This window comes from Rousettus aegyptiacus, unplaced genomic scaffold, assembly GCF_014176215.1.
Source record: "Rousettus aegyptiacus isolate mRouAeg1 unplaced genomic scaffold, mRouAeg1.p scaffold_m13_p_4, whole genome shotgun sequence".
Lineage (NCBI taxonomy): Eukaryota > Metazoa > Chordata > Mammalia > Chiroptera > Pteropodidae > Rousettus > Rousettus aegyptiacus.
Genome location: NW_023416307.1, coordinates 157,198,910 through 157,211,089, shown reverse-complemented (window position 1 = coordinate 157,211,089; position 12,180 = coordinate 157,198,910). Strand labels below are relative to the sequence as shown.

General features: G+C 48.1%; 1 protein-coding gene across 2 annotated transcripts in view; it reads left to right on the top strand.

The window, feature by feature from the left end:
- Window positions 1–8,929, top strand: part of ARL8B (ADP ribosylation factor like GTPase 8B) — a 38,918-nt gene extending 29,989 nt beyond the window's left edge. The window contains exons 5-7 of one of the 2 annotated variants that reach the window (XM_016133148.2): window positions 2,429–2,496; window positions 2,787–2,857; window positions 6,737–8,929. In XM_016133148.2, the coding sequence (XP_015988634.1) occupies window positions 2,429–2,496; window positions 2,787–2,857; window positions 6,737–6,786 (189 nt within the window). In that variant the 3' untranslated portion in view covers window positions 6,787–8,929. Of the gene's footprint in view, window positions 1–2,428; window positions 2,762–2,786; window positions 2,858–6,736 lie in introns of those variants that run through there. The other variant, XM_016133147.2, reaches the window with a different exon arrangement.
- Window positions 8,930–12,180: the final 3,251 nt, after the last annotated feature.

Here is a 12,180-nt window from a genome sequence, read left to right as displayed (position 1 = left end):
CTAAATTATATGTCTGTAATTGTCATGACATTATTAAAATTATATAGTTAGTGACTTACGTTTGGTATCGGTAAGGAGTCGTCTGTTTTAAAGTCCGGAAGGCCTCTGTTACTGAGTGTCTGCCGCGTACCGGGCACCGTGCTGTTTCTTCATCTTCTAACCAGCTCCTCGTTCGGCGGCGGCGGGCGGCGTTGGCGCTCAGGCCTGGAGGCGGCGCCGGGCGGAGGTGCAGAGACGCGCCCCGTGCTCACCGAGCGCGGGGTTTAGTGGGAAAGGTAGATGCCGGGAAGTTGCTCGACTAAGGCAGCTGTGATAAGCGCCGCGAAGGGCGAGGCACACGGGCCGCGCGAGCTGTGAGCTAGAGGGAGGAAGGGCTCCCTGAGGAAGCGACGCGCGCTCAGGTGCGAGGATGTGCGGGCGAATGACAGCGAGAGACGCTTGGAGGAGCAGAGAGTTCCAGACCGAGGGCCTCTGGGGCAGGCAGCAGGGCATGGGAGGCCAGTCTCTGGAGCACAGGGCACAGTCGGGGGGCGTGGGTGGAGTGTGGCGAGCCGCGTGGCAGCCAGGACACTGAAGGGGGCTGTGCCCGGCTGGACTGTGCAGGAAGCCATTGCAGTATTTTAAACGATCAGATTTATTTTTTTAATTTTTCTGATTTCCATTGAAGATTGGATCGAAGTGGCAGGAAGGACTGTGGGGAGCGTGGCATGAGGAAGCAGGGGAAGTGTCCCTGGCAGATCAACACAGTGCCGCGAGACATGACGGTCAGAAGGACACAGATTTTCGCGATGTTTAGAAACACAGTCCATCAGACTTAGATGGGTTCAAAGGGAAGGTGTAGAGAGCGCTCCCTCGTTCCTGGTTGATGGATTGGATGGAAGGCGGTGCCATTCGCTGAGCTAAGGAATGCTGGGAAAGGACCAGGCCCCAGCCTGTGACAGGCTCGTGAGTGTCTGACACTTGAGGTGTAGTATCTCAGTTAATCCTCACAGGTGAAGTCGGCGGCATGATTCCTCCTTTGTAACAGTTGTTACTCACACAGGATCACATGGTGCTAGTATGTTGCACAGCCGCGTTTGAATCCATGTCGATCTGACTTTAAAGCCTCTTCTTTTTCTTCTTCGTTAAAAGCAAGTTCTCTATGCTATGGCAAAGTCAGTTTTGCCTTGGTGACGTGAGGTTTCTTGGTTGCAGGCACTGGGACCTTGGCCCCTTCCATGTCTGAATGGGTTCTCTCCCTGCCGCTTGCATCACTGGCTCTGCAGTCAGAGTTTGGGTTGACCCTAGATGCTGTGTCCACGCTCTAGCAGAAAAGAAAGCTGGGAGAGAAATTACTCACAGAATCAAGTAGCTTTATTGGGAGGCAGGTTCATAGGTGGGAGATTTCTGAAACGTAGGAACGGGGCTAGGACGCCAGGCAACCCCATGCCCAGCAGCTGCTGCAAACGACCATGATGTGTTAGAAACTCAGGCAGGTTCAGCTCAAGGGACTTAAATGAGTAAGGAGGAGGGTATGAGGGGTACGAGTCGGGGAAGGACGACAGGCCGACCAGCATATCAAGATTCGTTTCTTGACTCTCAGCTTCCCGTGAGAGCTCCCAGTGCCCCCGGCGCTCTGCGTCCTCCTCTCTCTGTCCTTTGTGTGAATGAGAGTCTGGGGCCTGTGAGCAGACTCGGGTAGCGTCCAGAGTTGGGAGTGGGACTGGGGGGTATTCAGTGAAGGAAAAAGGTCCGACAGGGAGTCACGGCGTGTGCTATGTTAGCGTGGGCCAGAGCTGCTGGTTTTTAGAAAACGCTGACAGCACGTGCATGTCATCAGATACGTTACGCGTGCTCACGTTCTTTGCTTTCCGGAGGGCAGAAGGCTGCATCGGGAGTGGCAGAGTGGCGGGAAGCCCACCTCTGCTTTCCTCTTTGAAAGCACATGGAGCAGTCGGTTGGCAACATTTATTCTGCGGGTTGGTAGCTACTGTATTCGTCTGAGTCCCAGACTTATCCATTGCCTTAGAATATGCATTCGTGATATCCTGTAGGGTGGAGCCAGAATTTTAAAAGCTTATTTATGTGTTCACATGGTTAACGGCTTACAGATTTAAAAATGATTAAAAACCATTCCCCCACCCTGGGTTAAGATCATACTCACATTTTGGTAAAGATTTATTAAGAAATAGCAGAATGCACACCCCATAGACTAAGATATTTGAAATAGAAGTCGGCAGCCACATATTGAATTAAGGACCTGTGCACGTGGAAGTTAAAGTGAACGCTAATTCGAATGATCAAGTGAGCGAGCTAGGCCACCAGTTCCACAGACACGCCTTACTGTCCTGGCACGTGGCAGCATCCTCATGTCAAGGTCTGTGGGCGTGTGTGCTGCTGTGACGTTTCTGATGCTGAGGGTGCTCTTAATCTCTCTTCTTTTTTAAAGGTGCTAGTCCTTGGAAACAAGAGAGACCTTCCCAACGCCTTGGATGAGAAACAGCTAATTGAAAAAATGTATGTCTTAGAAGGAATGATGGCATTTTTTTTTAATTTGATTCTCAATTATACTTTTTTGCCCATGACTATGTTAGCTTCGTTGCATTATTCAGTGATGGCCATAGCCGTGGTTTTCGGTACATAAACTTGGCCCACCAGAGAAATGAATCCCTAAGTTAAACTGGTAATAGTAGTAATGAAATAATTTCTTCCATTTAGTAATAAAAAAAAAGTAAATTGAGTAAAGAATGGTAAGTATGACAGCTGTTTTAAGCACAGACTTATTTTCTTAATTTTGCTTCTTATAGGAATCTGTCTGCTATTCAGGATAGAGAAATTTGCTGCTATTCAATTTCTTGCAAAGAAAAGGATAATATAGGTAAGAAAAACTGGTATTTTTGAAGACATGGGTACCATTGGAATGGGTACCATGGCTGTTTAAGTGGCTTATTTATAGATTTATAGATTTATATTTTACTTTGCCTCAGGAAAAAGTACACATTGTAGCTTTTGACAACAAATAAAACATTCTGCTTCTGTTCTACTCATTTAAAGAAGTAGATGCAATAAAGGCATGAAGCAAGGCATCTGGGATATCAATTTATTGTATTAATTAGAGCTAAGTGGCCAGTTGTGCTCTATAACAAAATGATGTTTGAAATAAGACTTTACAAAAATCGGTGCCTAGACACCATGACACTTTTCCGTTTATGGAACCAGTGGGTTCACGTAGCATGTGAGCACTCCACTGGCGGTGCGAGCCCAAAGTGCCGGCCGTCTGCTTCGTGTCTGTTCCGATGTGCTAGGAGTGCCGAGGCACGGCGCCACAGGCCGGGGGCCTGAGACGGCAGAAGCGCGTTCCTTAACGTTCCTTAACGTTCAGGAGGTGGCGGCAGGGCCAGGCGCGCGCTGACGGCCCCAGGGGAGGGCCCTTCCTTGCCTTTCGGAGCTATGGGCGTCTCCAGCGAACCTTGGCCTTCTGGGCTGGTCACTGTGTCACTCCGGCTTCCGCCTCCAGCTTCATGTGGCCTCCTCTGTCTGCGTTTCTGTGTGGCTGCTCTCTCTCTCTTCTCATGAGGACACATGTCATTGGGTTAGGACCCACCATATTCTGATATGACCTCACTTTAACTAATCACATCTGCAAAGACTCTATTTCCAAATAAATTCTCAGGTTCCAGGTGGATGTGAATTTTTAGGGGACATCGTTCAATCCAGTGTCCACAAAGAATAAGTATGTATGACTCACCTCTAGTCTCCTGGCTAAAATTAGGTGAGGGATTGTTTAATAAACAAAGTGTATCAAAATAAAATGTAACAGATAGTGCCAAAATGGTGTGTTTAAAAAGGTATTCTGATAGTTTAGTCTTTATTCAATACATAGGTTCTCATCGTGCTGAACTTTCTTCCCAAGTCTGTTCCAGTCTATGTCCCACCCCCTTCCCCCGCCCCTCACCCCCCACCCCCCAGTATGTTCTGATGAGCGCAGGTGTTGATTGTTTTCTGGCTGGTTCTGGGCTTCCTTTAAAGACCACCCAAAGCAATCTGAGCCCAGTCCTTTGCTGATGGACCCAGGTCCCCTGTTAAATGGATAGAATTAGTGACTTGTTACATTGGAGCATTCAGTTAATTTGAGAACAGACTATTCAAGCATTTAAGGTGACTTAGTGTTTGTTTGTTTGTTTGTTTGTTTTTTAATTCTTCCCTATGTTGGGGAAAACTTGTTAAACTTTGAGGGGCGCCTCCGAGAGGACGTTGCTTTACACATACGTGGTTCTCACTGAGGGGTTTTCATTCCAAGAGACAGTTGGCCATGTCTGGAGACCTTTTTGGTTGTCATGATGAGGAGGGTGGTTTTGGCGTCCAGTGGTAGGGACCAGGGATGCTCCACACACCCTCCGCACCCCACAGCAGAGTTGTCCAGCCGGAATGTCAGTGGTGAGGTTGAGAAGCCCTGTTTTTACTGACCATAGCTTGGTACGTTGTGCTGTTCTGTAAATCCAGTGCTCCATTGTATTTTCTCTGCGATTTCCCGAAATAGGAGGGGAAAGTCTTTGAAGGGGGAAAATAAATCCTTTGTTTTACCACCATGAAAAACTAGCCAGATGCTTTTCTGAAAAAGTCTCTTGAGCTATTCATGAAATCAGTGCAGAAAAGCCGGCGAGAACTTGCGTTGTTTGAGGCTGATGTTCGGAGGTCGCTGTCCAGCCCCGTGGTCCTTGGGTTTGTGCTGGTCAAGCTCCTGGGTCACTCTGTTGTCATGCCCAAGGAAACTGACTCACTTTTAACAGGACTCACGGGGAGTAATTTTTGATCAGCATGCCTGTTTCTTTGGAGTTAACAGCCAGCTAGATTAGACTGCTCGGGCGGTCAGGTCAGAACATCCTCCTCAGTTTCAGCTTTTATAACACAGTTTAGTATCCAATTTATCAGTTTACTAAGTTGTTCCAAAAAAGCATTTCAGCGTGCTGTGCGTGGGTTGTATGTTACACTTCCGGCTTCCTGGCGTGGTTCATGCGCGACATGTCCTCAAACCACATGGAGAACGGATTCCGTTTGGGAAGATGATTTTTGTCAAGAGAGCTCATACCCGGGACCCTTTTTGTCACAGAAGATGGCTGTCATGTTATTTTTTTTCTGCCTTTTTACCTAATCTTAAGGATCCATTGGCTCAGTGTCCAGAAGATTTTTGGGGAGTCGGGGGGGTTCTGAAATGCTCGGACCTGGTCGTGTCCCTTCTCTGTTTGCCTTTTCGCCCGTCAGTTCAGACGCGTGTGGCTGTGCCCTCGTCACACCCCTGTCCTCCGTCCGAAGTGCAAACAGCCTGCCTCAGCGTCGTCGTCCCCACGTCTGTGAGCAGGTGCCGCTGGGTCCGTCTCAGCGCCAGGCTGTTCTGTGTGTGCGCGCCTTTCTCTAACGCCCCTGAGCTGGGAAACTGGGAGGTTGAGTTTACGCTCATCTTTCAGGCTTGGAGAATAGGGTGACGCTCCCAATGGATGCTCACATACACTCTCTCGGTGACCGGCACGCTGTGAGGAACTGCAGGGCAGGACTTCAGTTTAGCTAGCTGACTTCTCAGTCCAGGGCTTTTCCTGCCTCATCCCAGCCACCGCGGTTTCAGGTGGCCCCGTGGCATGGTGTCCTGCCCCCCGCTGCGTCTGACTCAGGGCCACGCGCTGAAACGCCCGGTCGGGCATCTCCGTTACCATCCCTGCGCCTCGAACTCGACGCGCCTGTGGCTGAACTCTCAGGCTGGTCTTCCTTTGCCGGGTCCGGCAGCAGCTCCCCCCCCCCCCTAACGCAGGCGGGAAGGCGGTTTCTCACCACTGCGCGTAGCCCTGTGGCCGGTCACCGCATCATGCTCACTCTTCTCGCTTTGCTCCTCCCCATCTCCGCAGCGCTTGGCTCGCTTCAGGCCTTCGTCGCTGTCCTGGTCCCGCTGTGATGGTCACAATGTCCGCAGTGTTGATCTTACTAAAATAAACTAATGTAATTTCCCTGCTTAAAATTCTCCAATACCTTCCTATTGACTTGAGAATAAAATCCAAATGTCCCAGCATCTTAGAATGACATCCAAGATTATCTGGCTCCCTCTAGCCCCACGGTTCTCAAGTGAGGGGATTTTGCCCCCCAGGCCCTTGGGCGACGTCTGGAGACATTATTGGTTTTCGTAACAGGGCGGTGGTGATAACAGCATCTAGTGGTACAGGTTGTGAATGTCGAAAACGTTCTGCCGTCCCTCTGCCAGCAAAGCATTACCCAGCCCAGAATGTCAGGGCGAGGCCAGGCACCCTGCCTTAGCCTTGGCAGTGGGTGGCACCTGGCCCCATCCCGTGCTTCAGCCGTCTCTGACCGCTCGCGGTCTGTCCCGGGCTCCACGCTGTTTCTTTCGCCTCGAGTTCTGTGGGGCGGCCCCCCACCCCCAGGGTGACTTACGTGTTTTCCAACTGTGACGCTACATGCTCCCTGAGGGCACAGGCGGGGTCGCCCGCATCTCCGTCTCGGCGCTTCACATACAACACTGACCTTGCAGGCCGTCGGTAAGTTTGGGGTGAGTGAAGGACAGCACAAGAGTCTCTCGTCAGTCCTCACATTGTCCTCTTGAGGCTCAGGTGACAGGAAGCGGTGGCGTAGATGCCGAAACGCAGACGAGGGCGGGCCCGGCACGCGCCTTGAATTAGCTGCGTTTTAAGTATGATCTCTGTTGTTTAGTTTCTTAACTTCGGTATCTTAACACCTTTTTTCCCTCCATCTTTAGATATCACACTTCAGTGGCTTATTCAACATTCAAAATCTAGAAGAAGCTGAAAAGCGCCTCCCGAAGTCTTCCAGTCCTTCCTGGCTATGATCCTAGAATTATTGTCCGTTCCTCTGAAGCACCTCCCAAAATACGGTCCCTCCTAAACCCAAGAAATGGCCTTTTTCAGAGTTTATTTCTCATGTGCACTGCTGAAGATGTGTATCCCTAATCCTTCATAAAGAATCAGCTAGAGTTGTCATAATAAAGTCAGCACACACAAAAAGGCTTCTCATACACACTCGTCTCACACGGTGTGTAGAGCTGTTTTTAAAAAAAACACACTTTTGACCATCTTATATCAAGAAAATTGCCTATTTCTGTTCTGGTCTTTGTGGGCCGGGTTTTTATATTGGTTTTCGGTAAACGTCTCCCTACGGTCTTTCCTCATAGAGCCCAGTAGCTTGATACTGATACTGGCCACGCAGCATGGGGTTTCAGTGCCACACACAGTCCTTAGAAAAACTTTAGCCTGACTCGTGTGGGATACAAACGTGTACGCGTCCCACAAATGCATGTGAAACGTATAATTACACCTTAGGAATTAAAAAAAAAATGGTCTGCAGAGAGCGAGCAGAGGCGGCAGACCACCGCCGTTACCGGTCCCTTCCACTGGCGCGATCTCGCGTGATGAGCTGTAAAAACGTTCTGCTTTCTGAGAACTCTGCCCCAGATAGCGGTTTGGGGGTACGGGAGGAACTAAGGCATGCTGTTTTGTATCTGTCCTCATCATTACTTCTCTATTTCTTCTGTTTTTTTTTTTCCCCGCTGGTTTAACACATTTTTTAAGGGGTTGGGAATTAAAGATTTTCTCAAAAGCTTTCATGAATTTAGAGCATTCCAGCCAATATAATAAAACCGTGTTAAGAGTGTCGGACTTCGTTCAAACACCTGTTTGTTCTTTCTGTCCCCAGCCGTTAGTAACTCCTGACTTTTTATAACCAGACTTGAAGTTGACTTTCAGCACAAGAGAGACTTACAAACGAAAACGCTCATTCTTCTCTCTTACTGACGTAAGGTTTGGCGCTCTTTTGCCTGGTGCCGGTAGACCTTGATTATTGTGACAACTCTGGACCTGCCTGCTTTACCTGACGAGGCCGTGCGGCCCGTCCACGGGTTGCGCAGTCATGGCACAGAGCTGGGGAGTCGCGGCTGCTCGCTGCTGGCTTCTGTGGCGCGGAGACGTGTCAGCTTAACATGAACGTGTGTAGTGTAGTGATCTCTGTATCCATAAAGGGACATGTTACTACGGGTTCGCCCGTAAACCGTTCGCGTAGGCCACCGCAGTAGATGGCACGCGATGGCACACCTGCTCGGTGCTGCCCACACCGCGCGCGATTTCGTTTCTGTCGCGCGCACCCGGGCGGACGGCGCATCTCCAGACGCGTGAGCCCTCGGTGCAGTCAGCAGCGAGCTCTGTGGACAGGGACAGTCAGCCTGTAGACTCCCGTGGCCTTAACGATGCCCGCACAAAACACCGCGCTGTGTCGCACAGACACTACTTGTCTTTCTCTGGTCACACTTTTACGAGTAGAATGTCGGCATTTAAAATTCTGTCCTTCGAAGCATGTTGCATACTTCAGGTGGGATGGATGGCTCTGTAAACGAAGGGATATTCGAACTTGCTGCTGTAGTTCACCCTGAGTGGTCGCTGTGAGCCATCACCAAGAAAGTGGCGATTCGCTTGTGCCTGAGGAGGACTCGGAGCTAGAACGTGGGACTGCGTGGGGACACGTGGGCCCGTGAACGGCCTGTAGCTGCACCTCACTGCTCGTGTGCCTGCTCATCGCTTTCAGCATTTTAAGACCCAGACACTACTGACCCTTTCCTGTGCGTTAACCTCTGCATGCGAAAACTAACAGTTACCGAACTTTGTAAATATGTGGATTTTTTTTTATTTAGGTGGATGCGTTTTTCGTCTGTTTACTGCTCTTCTCAGCTTTATTCAATAAACTTGCATTTTGAGGGTTGTATTGACAATTCTAACTGAAAATGTACATCGTGATGGAAGCTGCTGACTTTTTTGGAAGGGGGTGGAAAGAAAGTTACCGTGACCAGGGTCCATTGACCATGTACGAGAAAGAAATCAGCTCAGCTCTCAACAAATTGGGTCTGTGGGCTAGTTAAAACAGAAATAAACTTTTAAAATAGCCACATGATTGATAACTGTGATTTTTTGTTGTCGTTAATGGGTGGAAGAGACGCTGCTATTCGTACCCTGTCATATACACCAAATTTGGGACTTTCAAAAGTGGCAAGAGCTAGTTACGCATTTTATAATCCAATTTTAAAAATCATAACAAAACGCTACTTATAAACTGAAATCGCAATCCTTGCCTGCTTCGTTTCCGGAATGGAAAGATTTAAAATACTGAACATGGTGGTTTTCCCACAAAGGCACGTTTTTAAAGTAAAGCATTCGCTTGTTTTGCTAGCATGTTGTCTTTTGCACTGTAAAAGTGACTATTTATCTCTTCGAAGCGATTGGAGAAGGGCTTTTATGTATTTTTACTCAGAGAAGTTCAGCGTGGCTTTTCCTCTACCTCTCCTGTCACTCTGCATAGCCGAACCTTGATGGCCAATTGGATGTGTCATTGAGCACCTCCAGGACCGGAGTCCCTGGGACAGCCGTTTAGTCAAGCAGTCAGTTTGGTCCTCTTCTCACCAGCCTCACGGAGGATGAGTTTTGAGTAAGTGTGGGGAGGGAGGAGATGTAGATTTAGCTTGCTTTACCCTTGATCCGAAGTTTACGTGTGCTTTTAAAAATTGAGACTTCTAAAATTAGTCCCTCCGACTCTGTCAAGTAAATGGATTGCGTTGGACCGGGGCAGGTTTGGTGTTCATCATTTTGACTGAGGAAGTAGTTGCTTTGTGTGTTCTATCCATGTAGGTTGCACAGTTACACAAAAATCTCAGTTGATGTGGTAATTCCAGCCTCTTGGTCTGTCGAGCTGAGACTGGAGTGGCGGTTGAAACTTACCGGACCCAGCGCCCTAACCATCACATCCAGCTGACCAGGTGATTTACTCCTGAAATTTGCCATGGTGGGGAAGCCACAGTCTTTAGTACTTGAAACATTTTTACTTTGTTGCAAACTTTAAAGGCGGTGCCCTCAACAACAGGGATGTCAGTGAAGATACTTGAAAACAGAAAAGCAAACACTCCCCTGCCAACTTCCCTTAAATCTGCAGTTCTGCAAACGGGCAGCCCACTGCAGGTGTTTCCTGTTGATCGGTAAACATCCCCCACGATTGCTGTTTAAAATTCAGCTCTGAATAAAAGTGGGTACCTCTGTACTGGCCGCCTCTTGGATGTGTGGGGGTCGGTGACAGGCTAGATGGACTGCGATGGGAAGCTCTGTAATGGCCATTACTCCATCCCATTCACGTGCCCTCTCTTCAGGAAGTGAATCCTGTGTTTAAATCCCAAGGCAGCAGGCGACAGGTGATGCAGATTTCCCAGCAGGAATCTGGAGGGGGGAAGGATACCTTAGCCTTGGGTTTTTTTGTTTTTTTGTTTTTTCTTTTTTTTTTTTTCCTGGGGCTGACAGGTCTCAAATAAAGGGCTGTGGCAGAATTGCCAGTTTGAGTGCTGGGTTAGCATTGAGAGTACTGGGTTCTTCTCTTTGCTGTTAACCGATCCTATGACTAGCGAATGGCTGAACCCCCTCTGGCTCAGTAGTTTTCCCGTCTGTAAACAGAAGTGACTACTATTTCTACCACCACCAGGCTGTGGTTATCGCAGCCTACAGACCTGGTTGTGAAGCAGAGATGAAAACGCTTGTCCTGGTCACTGTTAACGCTGCCCGTTCCTGCCACTTGGAAATCCCAAACAGAAATGTTTACATTTTTATACTTTCACATTTTCACATAGTTAACTGCTGGAGATCAAACACGTTTTGCAGAATGATGCAATAACGTTTTGAAGGAAATGTAAACACGGCCTAATATTTTGAAAACCATTTAAAAATTTTAAAGCATTTCTCCAAGACTGTAGAAAAATCTTTATTCTGGTATACAATGTGGAAAAACATATACCTATTACCGATTTGCGGGTCAACGGTTTAGAGCTAATTTTTAGCCCTTTAAAACTTCTAGCGTTGCTAGGTTCTGCTGGAATTTATTTGGAGATTAGAAAACCGGGAGCAGTTAGAAATACCTCCTTTAACAGTAATAAAGGGAGGGGACCAACAGGCCATGTTCCCTTTGAGCAGGGACGTGGGAAGTGGCACATTAGAGGGTCGCTAATCACAGGGTCTCTTCCAACCAGCCCTTGTGTGACCCACAGCTTTGGCGCACTCGGTTTTATGCAATCTGTATCACATAATAAGCTATCCTGTTTCTACATTTTAAGAGAATCCATCATTTTTGTCTAGATAACTGCTTTCCCTGCATCATTCTGTAAGGAGAAATTGCTGTTATTTGTCATACCACTGGCTAATTTCTTAAAGCGCCAGCTCCTCACCCTTCAAAGAAGGGTTAATTAAGAATTTATGTAATTCCTATTTTTCTCTGGAAGCATCAGTAACCTAAGGGCCGAGGTGTGACACAGGAGTGGTGAATATCAATTCTTGGTGGATAATTGTTACATTTTATTTAGTGGTTTAGCACTTAGAAGTGGGAACGGAAGCTCACCACTTTTTTTCTAAATTCCATTAATTTGGGGGTAAGTCGATTTTTACTGGTAAGTCACATGATTCAAAAACTGAAACTACCTAAAAAGACAAAGCTCTCGATCCCTCCCACGACAGAGCAGCCACCCCTCCGCCACCACCTGGCCTTACAGGTGACCCTTACGTCAGTACCTTTCCAGTGTTTTCTTTACACACAATGGGAAACGCAAATAGAAATGTGCGTGTGCCTTGTTCTTTTTTAACCACTTTCTTACACGGAAGGTAGCACGCGGACGTGGACGTGGCTCTCCCCTGCATCCGCAGAGTTCCTCATTCCTGTCACTGCAGCTGGCCCCCGCCCCACTGCGTGCGGTTGTCGCTGTGGGGATCCCATGGCTTATTTAACTGACCCCTCCGGCAGACATTCGTTTTTATAAACAGTAAACGCGATAAATCATTGTGCACACGCACAGCGATTCCCAGAAGCATGTCTGGGTCAAAGGGCAAATGCATTTGCACTGAAGCTCATTACTGCCAGATTGCCTTCAGGGAGACCTACCAGTTTTTATTTCTAGTCTCTGTCCTCTGTATCTTGCCAACATTGTGTGTTGACAAACTTCTGGATTTCTCCCCATCGAATAGGCAGGACTACAATACACAATTCCATTTGAAGCCAGATGTGAAATTTAGCTTACCGAAATGAGGGAAAATATTACCTGAATTCTGGAGCTGGATCTTCTCCAAATTCTGGGAGAAGATAATCTCATAATAATGGGATTATAGGTAATCTCCC